We start from the raw sequence: 15,705 nt of genomic DNA, 5'->3' as shown, positions 1-15,705 counted from the left end.
ACCCCCATTTTGGTAGCACTTGGGCAACTACTTCTCAGACTTGTAACTCTGAGACCCTGTGGTCAATACTACCCAGCATCAAAAGCATGATGAGCAGAACCAGTCTAATCCACTAGCCCTAGAGATGCCCTTTTCTTTCACAACTACAAAGGCTCTGTGGTTGTTGATACAGTTAGTCTGGCATCTCTCTGAGCTCTGATGTTTGTCTGCCTGGGGGTTGCTTCCTCAAACTTAAGAACAGTGAAGAGGCCTCCAACACGTCACAAAGGCTCCAAGTAGGCCGGGCGGTGGTGGCGCACGCCTGTAATCCCAGCACTTGGGAAGCAGAGACAGGCGGATCTCTGTGAGTTCGAGGCCAGCCTGGTCTACCAAGGGAGTTCCAGGACAGGCTCCAAAGCTACAGAGAAACCCTGTCTCGAAAAACCAAAAAAAAAAAAAAAAAAAAACAAAGGCTCCAAGCAGAAGCAATTAAAAGAAAAATCTTAGCTGGGTATACACCTATATGCACAGCATGTAGAAAGCTGAGACAGGAGGATTAAGAGTCTAACACCAGCCTGAACTACATAGAGTTACAGAAATGCTGTCCAAAAAAATCATTTCTGGGGCTGAGTTCCTCACTCTTTAGACTTCCATGACATAACATGAATTCCAACTTCAGGAAATCCTGACGTGAAAAATATACTCCTGAAAATGGGGCTGGGAGGTTTAAGTGCAATGCCTGATGGGCCTGGGACAAGGGAAAGGAGCAGAGAAAGGGTACCCAGAGTCAGTCCTCACCACAGCCCTGACCTTGGAGCAGAGCAGGTGGGCAATAGGTCAGGGCAGATGAGGACAAGTAGAGGCAGACAAGGCTCTGATGGTCATTCTTGACAAGAGGGCAGCAGTAGAGGAAGGTGGCTTCGGGCCCCTTCAATTAGTGTGGCCTCAAACTTCTCGGGGCTTAGAAGAGGTATTTTCGGCAAGCTGTTGTCCCACATTTGCATTCAATACGGACCCGTTTCTTGGGGGAGCCAGGGAGCCCAGCCAGGCCAAAGTTGGAGTCCATTCTGGTACTTTCCATGTCCACGGGGTCCACTGTGAAGTCACAGTCAGGGAAGGAGGGAGGGGGGATTTGTTAGAAGGCCTGCATGCATGAAGCGTCCTGCTACTACCCCTTATACCAGAAGACCCAGGGATCTTGAGTTGGGAGTCAGGAGAGGATCTTTGGGAGAGTGGTTTGGGATTAGAACTGGAGCACAACACTAGAGGAACTGTTCAGGACGGGTTGAGGAATGTTTCGGGAGGAAGATGGCTGACAGGGAAACCGAAGGGTCATGTCAGGTAGGGTTCAGGAATGAAGGGCAACCTGAGCACCTTGTCCATTATCTTGCCAAGTGTTTCCAGAGATGACTAGTTTATCAAGAAGAGGATTGGCTGGAGAGCACAAGGGTATCTCTTGGTACAGAACAAGGAAGGTGAAAGAGGATTAAAGTCAGGAGGGGCAGGGGCAGTTCATTCAAGATGGAAGTACCTGTGCCTTAACTCTCCAGCCGAACATCCTCTCCCACAAGTCTTGAGAGAAGGTGGTATTGTAAGTCTATCAGGGTTGAGGTTCAGGGGGTAGAAACATGGGAACCCACTTGCCTTGGGCAGGGTTCAGGTAGGAGGCTGGGAGTCAGGAAGAACATCTTAAAACTCCAGCAAGAGAATTTCCCTTGGTCCGCTAATAACCCATATATGCCTTGGGGTAGGGTCCTTATATCCCATGTTATGTGTCCCTGCCCCTGGGGCCCTTGCCACCCCCACCTTGCATGTTGTAATCAAAGGTGAGCTCCTCGCCCGCCCAGATGGTTCTTGTGGCAAAGAAAGCGATGCGGGGTAGTCGCTCATCAAGGTTGTCTATGAATACGTTGTACACCTGTAGGTTGGGATCACACTGGACAAGAAAGAACAGTGGGAAAGTGAGGAGAGGCCCTGGCCTGCCCCTCCCAACCCTCTGCCCGCCTGCTGGAGGCACCCACACTATGGTTGACAAAATGAGAGATGTTGCCATAATAGGCGGCATCCACGGTATATACGTCTTCCACGTAGTCCAGGTCAAAGAGGTAGGTGGCGCCCTGGCGGTCGTAGATCTGGCCCCGCCGCTCTGCCTCCTCTGAGGTAATAATCTGGGGGAAGGGGGTAAGATTGGTCATGAAGGTTCAAGAAAGCCAGCCCCAGCTTGATTCTGATCTGGCCCCTGGGAAGAGAAGAACAGTGAGCAGGAGTGAAGTCTACCAGTTCTCAGAGGGTTACCCACCACCCACCCATTCTCCAACCTCTGGAAGGCAGGTGTCTTACAATGGTGTGGAGAGTGGTGGTGGCTGCAAGGTGCAGTTAGAGTGCAAGGAAGAGGACGTCCACTTTCTGTTCCCAGTGAGATGTCCCAGAGCCTCATGTATAGTTGGGGCAAAGCAAGATGGGACAGAAACACAGAGACAGAAAGACCCAGAGCACAGGCAAGAAAGTGAGAGCCAGGGTGCAAGGAGAAACTAACTGACCCAGGGCAGGACAGCAAGAGACATAGTACAAGGCAACAACAAGGGAATGAGAACCAGTGTAGGCCATGCAGATGGCAAGAACACAGAGGACGTGGGAAATAAAGAGACCCTAGACAGTGGGGACGAAGGTTTGAATAGATGGGAAAGGGACTCAGACAAGAAAGCTAGAGTCAGAGACAAAAACACAGAATCATAGTATGAAAGATTCAGGTCAGAGAGAAAGAAGACCAAGGCCACAATCCTCAAATCCTGAGAGGACCAGAAAAAGGCTGAGAATAAAACTTCACGATAAAATGACAGAGATAAAGGGAGAGTAAGGATGGGAGAAAATATGAGACAAGGAAAAGCAAAACAGATCTGAGAAGGTCCTAACCCTGAACTCTGGTGCCAACACCTGAAGCTGGAAGGCACCTCCTCCCACATTTCCTCTCCAGTATCCCCATCCTAATAAGCATGAAGTTACTTTACCATTCCAGTTCTGACCTGCTCTCCCAACCCTCACTTGACATTTCTCACCTCCATGCCTTCCCTGGTAACCCCAACTATAGCCTCTAGCAGCCCTTAAGTGCTATTGTCTTTCTGGGTGTCTTACTGTACCAAAGAATGCCATCTCCTCAGCCCAGGGTACCCTCACTTCTGGCTTCCCTTCATCTGCCTACTGTAAGTGCACAGACAGAGCACAACCCACAGCAGATACATGCCAACTGCTATTTTTTTCTTCTGACCCAATCCATCTGGCCCAAGAGGCAATCTTCTAGGTAGTTTCAACACTCCCTTCCCACCTGTCTTCTTCCCTCTTCTTCAGAAACACTCTACACTTCCCTAATGACACTGACCATGCTCCTCCTGTGTTTCAAATCTACCCCCTTCTGGGCCTAACCACCCTATGTTCTCTAGCAAGGAAGGCACCACATTGGTGTCCTGTTTGCTACCTGCCTCTTCTGCCATCACCTATGTCCTGTGCCAAGTCCTGATCAACAGCTGCTTCTCTAATCTCTAAAACCTAGATTTACCTACCAACCACACTTCATACCACTACCATTCCTGAAAGACCCGACTTCCCCATTTACAATTTATTTCATTCATTCAGTGATCTTTTGTTTTGGGGGGCTTTTTTGATGGTGTAAGCAAATTCAGGGTCTTGCACACACTAGCCACTCTTAAGATATATATACCCTCACCCCACCAGGTTTTTTTTCACTGGGAACTGGGCCTACATCCTTCTCATGAGGCTGATCAGTCTGGCTGGTGAAGAATACAGGCCTAGATCTGACCCTCGGGCCACAGATGCAACAAAGATGGAATCAAACACACATACTGTAAGACACTATTCAGGAAAAACTCAGGTAGTGTGTGTGTGCGGTGGGGGGGAATGTAAGAAATATGGCCTAGGGATAGAGCTGGTTAAGCATACTTAGTGCATTGTGGGTTGAGGTGTATGTGTGTGGCAGTACACACCTTTAATCCCAGCATTTGGGAGAAAGAAGTAGGCAAATCTGAGTCTGAAGCAGCCTGGTCTACACAGAGAAACCCTATCTCAAAAAACAAACACAACCCAAATACCCTTAACTCAAGTTCAAGGGATCCAATACCACCTCTCCTTCTGGGCTACATGAACACTGTAAATGAGTGCATGTACACATGCACCCACACAAAGTAAAATAAATCTAAAAAAAAAAAAAAAAGAATGAGATTCAGCCAGGCAGTGGTGGTACACACCTTTAATCCCAACACTTTGGAGGCAGAGGCAGTTGGAATTCTCTGAGAACTTTGGAACTCTTGAGTTCGAGGCCAACGTGGTCTACAGAGTGAGTTCCAGGACAGCCAGGACTACACAGAAAAAGAAAAAGAGAAGACTTTTTCCCTGTTTTGAAAAACTAAAAAAAAAAGATTCATCCTCTAAAGCAGACTCCAGGTCATAACGGGGTATCACCATCATAAACAGTAAAGCCTCTCTCCTGAAGGATGCAGCAATAGCCATGCGAGTATTCACTTAAAGCAAAGTATGCCGAGGTAGGCCTATCTCCCTGAGAACCTTATGGGAACTAAGGATAGACGTTCTAACTCACCAGCATACTTGCTCGTCTCAAAACCACCTTTCTAGTTGAAATCTTTCAAACCAGAAGGAATACCCATATCTTCCCCCACTCTATCTTTCTGCCTGTTCTGCTCCTACCTGTTGCCCCAATCTCACCAGGATGAGTCATAGCCTCCAGGCCTAAACAGCTCCTCTCCCTTTCTATCTCCTGTGATGTCCCACCCTGAAAATTCATTCCTGTTTCCATCCCTACTCTCTATCAGTTCTCCAGACTGTCAAGGAAAACAGGCAGCCTAGGAATTAGCAGCTTAAAAAGGCTACAAATATGGATGAGAAATAGAAAACTGAGTCAGTGGCTACTCAGCCTTCTCCTGTGAGATCCTAAATCTCTGTGGACATTTTCTCAGAAAAAAAAAAAGGTAAGCAGGCTTGCCAGAACACCTGGTTTAAATAAGGATTTCCTATCTACTTCACTTTACTAGTCAATAGAATGGGAATGTCAGCAACAAAGTCTCATCTTAGGGGCTGTTTTACAACACAAGTGCATGTGTATGAAAAATATTTTGTGTTGGTTTTGCAATGACTAGTTGAGTAGTAGCGTTACCTTGTTGAAACCTAAGGTTCACCCTTTATGTGCCAAATTACTATCATTTAATCAATTAAAACTCACCTCCATTCCAGAGATGATAAAATATAGAGAGAATACATGTTTTAGAAAAATAAACTGCTAGTATTCTCTGCTTGATTAGGCTAGAAATAATCTGTGGAAACATGAAAATCTGGAACAAAGACAGAAAGATCCATAGGAGCAGAAACTGTTACAAACTGCCAGTTCCCTGAAAGATTTGCATCCATGTTTGAGATGATACTCTGAATTAATTACACAGTACCTTGCAGGTTAGAATGTGGCTTAGTGGCAGAATACTACCTAGCATATGGGAGGTTCCCCATTCTACAGGAATAGGTTACAATAATATACTACCTCCCTCAGGAGCATCTAGACAGTGCCCCATAATTAATATTTCTATGATTAAACATATGACTTCACCAGTACAAAAACAATACATCAGGTCAAGTTATTAAAAATAAGAACACCTTTCACATTTTGAACATGTGATTGTCTGAGTTTTACACTAAAGCACTAGCACAAGTTCTGTTGAAGTGCTTCTTCCAAGTCCTTCACAGGGAGGAACTAACTAAATGCTGCTTCTCCTCTTTACCAGAAACTGAGAGAGACATGAAGTGACTGCTGCTGAGCGGTAGGGCAGGAATGCAACCTCGGGCAGGCTGCAGACACCACCTTCTACCCATTGCTGTATTTACTGCTTCTTCAGAAGCCACATAAGAAGAAAAGTTTACCTCTGGCAGTTTTGATAGAATGACACCGTCAGAAGGTTCCACAGGTCTGAGGGTACTAGAAGGCCTGAACCTAAAGACAGACCATGGCAAGAAAGAGCTCAAGAAACAACATGGTAAGAATGGATTAGAGCCGTGCGGTGGTGGCGCACGCCTTTAACCCCAACACTCAGGAGGCAGAGGCAGGTGGATCTCTGTGAGTTCGAGGCCAGCTAGTTCCAGGACAGGCTCCAAAGCTGCAAAGAAACCCTGTCTCAAAAAACCAAAAAAAAAAAAAAAAAAAGATTGAATTAGAGAGGGAAAAGTAAGAAAGAGACGAAAGGGCTCCTGGAAACCCTACTATTTCCAGAGTGGAGGAGCAAGACACTACACCCAGAGGACTGAGCCTTCCTGTGGGGTGTAGGTGCTGTTTTCTATATAAGATCCTGTGTATAGAGAGGGTTTTTCCTTTACCCTGGTCAATATAATTACACTAACCAGCTTCCTGCTTGGGATGACTCTAGAAATGCTGAAATCTTGGAGGGTCTGGACACTTCTCCAGACTGACAGATATCCCAGGCTAAGGGCATCTCTTCTAGAAGGATGTCTATATCCAAGACTATCCATATCACCCTGCGATGAAGACATTTCTGGATTATGGAAAGTTCAAGCTTCTTCCAGGTTGTAAGAGTAGAAGCTTGCATACACCCATAATCCCAGCACTCAGGAAGCAGAGGCAGGTAAGTCTGAGGCCAGCCAAATATACACAGTAAAACCCTGTCTCGAAAAACCAAAAAAGGAAAAAAAAAAAGGAGGGGGGGGTGGAAGTTCCTCTCCTAGTCAGTGTCACAGATACAGTGGACACCCTCAGATGTATCCTCTGGCCAATTACTATCACTTTCCAAGTAAATATCTAGGAGGGACCTATGATATGAAAACACATGAAGTCACATTTAGACAGTCAAGATCCAGGGAAGCTAAATCTCCCAAGCACTGAGATTTGTCTATGTAAAAAAAAAAAAAAAAAAAAAAAAAAAGCTGCTCAACCCCAAATGCCTACCATGTCTTACTTTACTTTCTGCTGTACACACCTGCTAGTTGCTCACCTAGACCCTTTTGTTTTACAACTGGTCACAAAATTAAATCACACACCCCCACACCTCTCTGGTACAGAGGTAAGCTAGTGACTCATTTCCAGCCAACATAGTGGGTACGAGTAGCATGTATTGCTTCCAGGCCTGACTCATTAGTACCTTCCGCTTCAGTCCCCCACTACAAAATGCTGAGAATCTGATGGTGACCTAAAGGGCCTAAGGTACAAGAAAGGCAAAAAGGGGAATAAAATCCTAGGGGACTAGAGTCAGTATGTGAACAGGCTATCCTTCACCAAAACACCAACACTAGAGTGTTCACAAACTGGGTTCACAAACCTCCTAGACCAGGCATAGTGGCACATGTTTGTAATCCCAGCACTCAGGAGGACCATGAGCTCAAAGCCAACCTGAGCTATAGAGGTAGACTCTGCCTCAAACAATGCAAACCAACTCCTAATGTGTTAAGCCACAAAGATCTGGGGATTAGTGATTTTTAAAAAGCTAGCATGCATCATGTACCACCCAGCTTTTCCCCAGGGTAACCTGAAAGTCTGGTTCAGTGGTTCTCAACCTTCCTAATGGTGCTACCCTTTAATCCAGTTCCATGCTGTGGTGATCTCCAAATGTAAAATTATTTTCATTGCTACTTCATAACTGTATTTTTGCTGTTATGAAACATAATGTAAAATAAATATCTTATGTTTTTCGATGGTCTTAGGTGACCCCTGAGAATCCCAGGGGTTGCAACGCACAAGGTTGAGAACCACTGGTCTAGAGGCTCTTGCCAAATCTCCATTCAAGACAAGCCTACATGCTACTTTAGTTTGTTTGTGATACAATAACCCTTATCACAAAATGAGAGAACTTGCCTTACTAGGTGATGCAACCCTGTATGACCAGACCACATAGCTTTGCAAAGGTTTACTGCCTGAAGCTTAGTTCCCACTTTCTTTGCTATTACCCTTATGAAGCCATTTGAGGTCAGAAGTACTTCAGTGTTCTTTTTCTACCAGCATGATCCTGTTGATGTGTCAGGTAAAAGCACTGACCCCTGCTACAATGTCCCTATAATACTCAGACCAATGCCTTAGGCACCAAAGGAAAGCAGGAGAGTTTTAGGCACATGGTTCAGGCACGCACACTACAAACATATAGCAGGAAAGGCTACACACATAACCAGACCCATCTCCTCACCTCTCCCACATACTCCATAACAAAGCTATTTTTGCGGATCTTTTCCAGCGTGCGGACACCCCAGCCTCGCCCATCATTAGTGCGGAAGATGCAGAGGTCGTAGCGGATGCCTTTCTGGACTACACGGTTAGGGCAATCATAGCCACAGCAACATCGGGAGTTGCACTCGTAGATGGGCTGACCAGCTTTCAGCCGCACCTGGCCTTGGTCATTGTAGGCAAACTTGTGCAGGGATGCTCCAGGGCAACAGCCTCCAGTGGGTGCCAACAGACAGTCTTGGCACTCACAGCCAACAGCCACCTGGTTGAGGGTGATGCCCTCACCAACACGATACTCATTGATATAGACAAAGGACCGTGGAGGGCCATCCAGGTCTACCTCATTCTCCACAGTGATGCGTCCCAGGTGGCTGCGCTTGGCATTGAGCTCTTGCTCCCAGCGCTGCAGTGCCCGCCTCTGCTTGGCCTTCTGCACCAGGTAGTTGGCTAAGTTTGGGTCCAGGTGCCTGGGTGGCTTTGACGGGCGATGCTGGCGGAGCAGCTCTCTTTCTAAGTCCTTGTGGAACTGCTTGAGAATGCGCACGCATTTGAGATTCTGCCGTGGCTCCCAGGTATTCTCTGACTCAGGATATCCACGCCATTTAACCAGGTAGTACTCCTGATCCTGTTAGGACAGGAACAGGAGAATGCCATAAATGTGAGATCCTTGTGGCAACGGAGAACACTCACCCCACACTACTCTTTTTCTAGAATGGGTCCATGCAGTGCCTCTTTTGGAGTAAGAATTAATAAATTCTACTTCCACTCTCTTATTACTAGCTGTTGAAATTCCTACTTTTTCAACCCCCCAGATCACTTCCTCCTATATTCCAATGATCTGTTCAGGCCCAAACTCCTAGGTTTTTTTTTTTTTTTTTGGTTCCTCTTGAGCTCATACTCCCCATTAAATACATTTAGATCTCATCCCTTCCACCACATCAAAACACTGCCACTACAACCAGCCAATTCTCTGGTAGTCGACTCTCCATTGATCCCGTTTTTACCCCTACTCTTTCAGGCAGTTTTCTGTAAAGTGCCAGGGGTGGGGGAGCTTTAATTGTTGGGAGTCAGCCATAGGATAGAGTTTAAATGTCAATCTGTAGCTTCCTGGCTATGTTGCCTTAGGCAAATAAATTATATCACGTCTGTTACCTCACCTGTAAAGAAAATATAAGTGGAGAGAGGATTATATACATATAACATACACATATCTATAATCCTATCACTCAATAAACCCGAGGCAAAAGGATTCTGAGTTTGGGGCCAGTCTTTGCAACATAGCAAAAGCCTGTCTAAAAATAAAAAGAGGAAAGGAAAAACAGTTAACCCTTTTTTCATCATTCCCTAATGCAGCAGGTATTATCCTGAGCAACTGACACACCCTAGAACTAATTCTCAGAACTCTAGTCCTCCCCATTTTACAGAAAGGGAAAATAAAGTCTACATTTCAGCTAAGCATGCTGCTTTCAGTGGGCTCTAGTAACTATTACTTTCTCTGGCAGTTAACTGTTGCCACTTCATCCTGTATTATCAGAGTTTTAAAAAGTTCCTGGTGTAAACTGGGCAGTGGTGGCACACACCTTTAATCCCAGCACTTAGGAGGCAGAGGAAGGCGGATCTCTGTGAGTTCTAGGCCAGTCTGGTCAACAAGAGCAAGTTCCAAGACAGCTAGGACTGTTATAAAGAAAAACCCTGTCTCAAAAAAAAACAAAAATACATAAAAAAGAACTTCAATATTTATATTTTCAAGTGGAAAAAGACATTTGAGGATTCATTCTGCCTATTATTTGAGAAAGGCACTTGATTTCCCCACCTGTAAAATGGAAATAGGACCGTCTATCATGCCATTTTTCCACAAGTGAAAATTCTCTTTGTGAAGAGATGTGAAGGTTGGGTGGGGAAGAGGGTTCCCTGCCAGAGCAGTAGCACACACCCCCACCAGACTTACACGGATCTTCTTATAATCACACAGGTACTCGACTTCAAAGTCATAAAGATTCTTCTTAGAAATGCCAAGGGCAGGACAAGAAAGCTTGGCTAGTCGGCACAGATCCTGAAGCTGATTCCAGGACGATTTGCAACATACACGGCAGCCTGGAATGAGAAAGCACAGGAGTCACAACAAATAGATTCCACAGACCTTAACCAAACTTTTTTCTTTAATTTTTGGTTTTACGAGACACAGTTTCTCTGAGTAGCTTTGGAGCCTGTCCTAGAACTAGTTCTATAGACCTGGTTGGGCCTCAAACTCAGAGATCCGCCTGCCTCTGCCTCCCGACTGCCAGGATTAACCACCGCCCTGCAACTTAACCAAGGCCCTCTGCAACAGGAACATGCCAGTTCCTTGAACCCTAATGCTCAGTGCCCAGGGAAAATTCCTGGAGAGAAACCTGCCCCCCCCACACAGAGAGTCACCCACCTTTCTTTCCCTGTACACGGAGGAATCCAGTTCTTCGAGAAAGGACCCATCCCCTCTTCTGGGAGAATCTACTCCAAACCCTGGCCCCTAACCCTGGAACAGCAAGGCAGAAAACGGAGCAGCTTGCAGCATGAACTGTCTGTAAAAGGATCTACTGCCAGAACTCCCAAGATCCAAAAACTGCCTGCAAACTTGCCTTAGGTTCAAGATCTAATCACCCCTCTTCCCACTTTGCAAAAGAAGGAAACAGCTCCCTAGCTCAGTAGGGTGCATTGCCTAAGGGGTGGGGGTGGGGGGGTTAGGATGAAAATCCCTAGGGCACGAGGTGTTATCTGTAAAGAAAGGCCTTTAACCACTTAGCTGAAACACCTGGACCACATATTTTGGAATTAAAAAATTTGGGGATTTAAAAAATGCAACTTTAGACACAGTCATAACAGGATCTAACATATCAAGTCATCCATAATCAAACACATTAACAGCAAACACATCTACACCGAAAGCCTGAATTTTCCACATTAAATAACCTCACTGAATAATCCCACTTTTAAAGATCCCCTTTAGTGCCAGTCAGTGGAGGCGCCAGCACTCAGGAGGCAGAGGAAAGCAGATACGAGTTCAAAGCCAGCCTGGTCTACAGAGTGAGTTCCAAGACAGCCAAGGCTACAGAGAAACCCTGCTTTGAAAAGCCAAACAAAACAAAAAATTCACCATCTGCCACGATTAGTGACAAATCTAAGAAAAAGACTTCTACTTTTGGGGCTTTTTAGATTTTGGAATTATAAAGATTGTGGAAAGGTGTCACATTAAGCGGGGAGTAGAGGTACTAGCACTCGGGAGGCAGAAGCAGGCAAATCTCAAGATCTCTGTGAGTTCGAGGCCAGCCTGGTCAAAATACTAAATCCCACAGTGAGACCCAGTCTGGGGGGGGGGGGGGCTTCCTCGACTTAGTCTGGTCTGTTTTTTCAGGCTGCATTATCCCTTGCTTTCTCATTCCACGTTCCTGTGACTCCAAAGGGCTGTGCTCTCAATTCGCGAACATGTAAACAGTCCATGCGGCAAGTCACTGACACATACGGGGTCGCCAAGCGGCTTTCACGTACACACCCCTGCTTCAAAACGCACCCTCGAGTGCGCTCCCGAAGCCATGTTTGTAACCCAACCCTGTCAGAAGACACTTGAGGCTGTCTGCTGAAGCGACCCACTGCCATCTTTAGAAAAGGCTAAAACCGCTGGGCGGTGGTGGCGCACGCCTTTAATCCCAGCACTCGGGAGGCAGAGGCAGGCGGATCTCTGTGAGTTCGAGACCAGCCTGGTCTATAAGAGCTAGTTCCAGGACAGGCTCCAAAACCACAGAGAAACCCTGTCTCGAAAAACCAAAAAAAAAAAAAAAAAAAAGAAAAAAAGAAAGAAAAAAAAGGCTAAAACCGCCGGGCGATGGTGGCGCACGCCTTTAATCCCAGCACTCGGGAGGCAGAGGCAGGCGGATCTCTGTGAGTTCGAGACCAGCCTGGTCTACAGAGCGAGTTCCAGGACAGGCTCCAAAGCCACAGAGAAACCCTGTCTCAAAAAAAAAAAAAAAAAAAGGCTAAAACCTAAAGCCATCAGAACGCGGTCCTCCTGGGCGCAGGGGCGTCCGCCGAAACCCGGGCAAGCACTTTCCCGAGCCAAGGCCCGGCACGACTCCGGCGCCTCGTCCCCGCTCCGGGCCCGTCCCTCCTCGAGCCTGCGTGCCACCTGCGGTCGCGCACCCCCCCCCCCCCCGGGCCGCCCCGACCCCGCGCCCCACGCCCCGCGCCGCCCGGCGCGCTCCCCGCCGCGGCAGCCCGGCTCCCACTTGTGGAATCTCTCCTCCCAGCCCTAGCCGCCGCCAAGCCTGCCCGACGCGGTCACCCCTCTCTCCCCGCACATGGAGGAGTCCAGCCCTCCTATCACCAAGCCCCCCGCTCCCTCTCCCGAGAAGAATCTTCACCCCGAAACCTTGTCCCCAGCGCGCCGAGATAACTTCCCACCTAGAGACGCCGGTTCCCCCATTTTGAGAAGGGGGTCAATTCCCTTTCTTCCTCCCCTTCCGGCGTCTCCCGTGGAAAGCGAAAGAGTAATGGTCACCGGGAGCCGCTTTTCCCGCGTGTGATCGCAACCTTCTCCTCAGGACTCTGGCGCGTGCGTGGGCGCGCCGGCCAGCAGCGCGCGACCGAGAACCCCTGCGCGCAGTCTGCGCAGCCCCCGCGCCCCCCGCGGCCGAAGCACGCGCCCCCTCCCCTCAGCCCCGCCCAGCCCGCGCGCCGGGCCCGCGCTCTTCAGCCCCATCTTTTCGGCGCCGGTCTTCTAGCTCCAGGCTTCGTGGCTCCGGACGCCTGAGCCGGAGCCCTCCACACCTTCCCTCCATTCTACTCGACCGGGCCAGTAGCCTGCGCCTCAGCCATCACAGCTTCACCTTTTAAATTTTCCGCCATCTTTCTCCACAGCTAACGACATTCGGGCCTAGCAGGCCTCGCGAGAAGAGAGCGCGCGCGGGCGTGGCCGTGAACGCGCAGTCTATTGGCCGTCCCTCGCCGCCCACAGCCCCCGCGCGGACCAATCGGAGAAATGGGAGCCAACCCCTCCCGCCAGCACGAGCGGTCTGGAGTCCCGTGCTTGCTGCTCTTTCCCAGAGTGCGTCTGGGCAGTAGAAGTGGTTGAAGTTGCTTAAGGCCCTGCCCCGTCCGTCCGTCCGTCACAATGCTAGCCAATCACGTCGCCGGCCATTCAGAAAGGGACTGTTTTTGTCAGATTCCAATTATGTCCGTCATCATATGTCCTCAAGCAGGCTTTCTCTTCCAGGGTAGACCTAGCGCCATATATAGGTACTCTGTCGGTCACCTGGTTCAAATAAATAATAAGTCGGTTGCCACCGTCAGATTCCTATCGCTCGCCTCCTCATCCACACTGTGCATCAGTCAATAGTAGCGTCCATCTATACCCACCAGCCCTGAGTCCCCTGAAGCACCGCCTATTGCTGTTAGACAGCCTACCATTCTCTCGGACTGTCCCCATCACCCTGTCAGCTCTTTTCTCATGTGCAGGTGGCATGGGACCGGCTGAGAGGACCCCAGAAAGGGACTTCTCATAAACTACAGCGTGCACCTATGGCCTGAAGTAGCCTGGGATTAGCCCAGCTAGTCATTGTCAGCTCCCAAAAGCGCTCTGGACAGTCACACTGCCATGTGGTCACTGTGGATCATTCTGGTTGCTCCTCATTTACCTCGGGACTGCTCAGTGGCTACAGCACCTAGCTAAGCCCTCACAACAGGGAGGGCTGCGATGAAACCTCGGTGTCACCTGTCAGTGGATTCCCTGGTTTAAAGGGGAAACTCCATGGGTGACAATCGATTGCTAAAGGCAGGAGACTCTGAGAAATCCTTTCTTTTCTTTTCTTTTCTTTCTTTCTTTTTTGTTTTTTTGTTTTTGTTTTCTAGACAGGGTTTCTCTGTAGCTTTAGAGCCTGTCCTGGAACTTGTTCTTGTACACCAGGCTGGCCTTGAACTCATAGAGCTCCGCCTGCCTCTGCCTCCCGGAGTGCTGGGATTAAAGGCGTGCGCCACCAGCGCCCAGTGAGAAACCCTTTCTTGAAAATTTCAAAGAAAGAAAAAAAGAAACCTACATTTACCAGGTGGTGGCACAGGCCTTTAATCCCAGCACTCGGGAGGCAGAAACAGGAGGAGCTGGGTGAGTTTGAGGCCAGCCTGGTGTACAGTGTTGTGATCCAGCACCTCCATGGCAGCTCACAACTGTCTGTAACTCCAGTTCCAGGGGATCCTACACCCTCATACCAATGTACATAAAATAAAAGTCAAACAAATTATTTACAAAATAGGAAAAACATTAAAAAATTAAAAATCAGCCGGGTGATGGTGGCACATGCCTTTAATCCCAGCACTGGGGAGGCAGGCAGATCTCTGTGAGTTCGAGGCCAGCCTGGTCTACAAGAGCTAGTTATGGGACAGGCTCCAAAGCTACAGAGAAACCCTGTCTCGAAAAACAACAACAACAAAAAGTTAAAAATCAAGTGGCTAGCAATCAAGGAAGATACCCAACATTGACCACTAGCCCACAGGAGTATGTACATATTCCAGAAACGTCAGAAAAATCCAGAATTTCACAAAGTGCAATTTGTTACAGATTTGCAGACTTAAAGAGTATCTCTAATGTTTTGATGAATGTGGCCAGTCAGATATTTTATTAAGCTTATTTCATTAAATATCTATTCAAAACAATTTGGCCATAAGTAGTTAGCATGAAATGTTCACCTGACCTTCTTGAGACAGAGTTTCTCTGTAACAGCCCTGGGTATGCTGGAACTTGCTTTCTAGACCAGGCTGTCCTTGAACCCAGAGACCTGCCTGCCTCTGCCACTCAAGTGCTGGGAATAAAGGCGTGCACCGCTGCCACCACCATCTGGTTCACCTGACTTAATGACTTTGTTCATCCTATAGGTTTCGAAAGTGCTGGGGTCATATGCCTCACCACCCAAGGTTATAACTAAAATGACTGTGGTCATGTCAAGCTGGTTTCCTACAATGAGTCTAACATTTCTCATTCCCAGTATGAGTCAACCCATCAATATCTTGTGATGTGTTAGGTCCCTCAGAGAGACTTGGATTCTATCCGGACAGAGTTTGCAACTACATGCATCCAAGGAGTTGGGGAGGTTCACTGACAGCCGTTAATCAGTTGGCCTGTGACTTAGTCATTCTTCCTCTCGTGCTGTCAGACAACCAGGGAGTCAGTCTCAGCATCCCACTAACTATATACTACCTGTGAGTGATCAGTCAGAACCCTCAATATCGCATGATTCCACCAAGGTAGACAACCAGCCACCAGAAAGAGCTTCCTAGCAGGAAGCGACAGGCTTGATCCGCCAGCCTGAAATTGCCCATGTTAGCTCTGCTAGAGCGCCCAACTTCATTTACTCTGGAAAAGGCCAGTGACTCAAGGACAGGTTGGGACCAAAGAAAAAGATTAATTTGGAAAGTCAGAAAACATAAGATAGGAGACTGTCACCAACAAAGACCATCTTGCTTAGGGT

The 15,705-nt window shown here is 47.9% G+C and overlaps 1 protein-coding gene across 3 annotated transcripts; it reads right to left on the bottom strand.

The window, feature by feature from the left end:
• Window positions 1-404: 404 nt before the first annotated feature.
• On the bottom strand, window positions 405-13,201 carry LOC121442585 (histone-lysine N-methyltransferase SUV39H1). Of its 3 annotated transcripts, XM_041644178.1 has the most exons (7): window positions 13,075-13,105; window positions 10,638-10,730; window positions 10,167-10,312; window positions 8,181-8,843; window positions 2,001-2,147; window positions 1,786-1,915; window positions 405-1,074 (listed from the first exon to the last, which is right to left on the bottom strand). In XM_041644178.1, exons 1-7 carry the CDS (start codon window positions 13,091-13,093, stop codon window positions 941-943), a joined length of 1,332 nt encoding a protein of 443 aa, XP_041500112.1. In that variant the 5' UTR covers window positions 13,094-13,105; the 3' UTR covers window positions 405-940. The 3 variants fall into 3 exon arrangements, with proteins under 3 accessions (XP_041500112.1, XP_041500114.1, XP_041500113.1); XM_041644180.1 differs by lacking the exon at window positions 10,638-10,730 and having other exon boundaries at window positions 13,075-13,201; XM_041644179.1 differs by lacking the exons at window positions 10,638-10,730; window positions 13,075-13,105 and adding an exon at window positions 12,650-12,852.
• Between the last annotated feature and the right edge of the window lie 2,504 nt (window positions 13,202-15,705).

The sequence above is a fragment of the Microtus oregoni genome, unplaced genomic scaffold, assembly GCF_018167655.1.
Source record: "Microtus oregoni isolate MIOR12 unplaced genomic scaffold, Mior012 000092F_000, whole genome shotgun sequence".
NCBI lineage: Eukaryota > Metazoa > Chordata > Mammalia > Rodentia > Cricetidae > Microtus > Microtus oregoni.
This window is presented reverse-complemented; position numbering and strand designations above follow the sequence as displayed.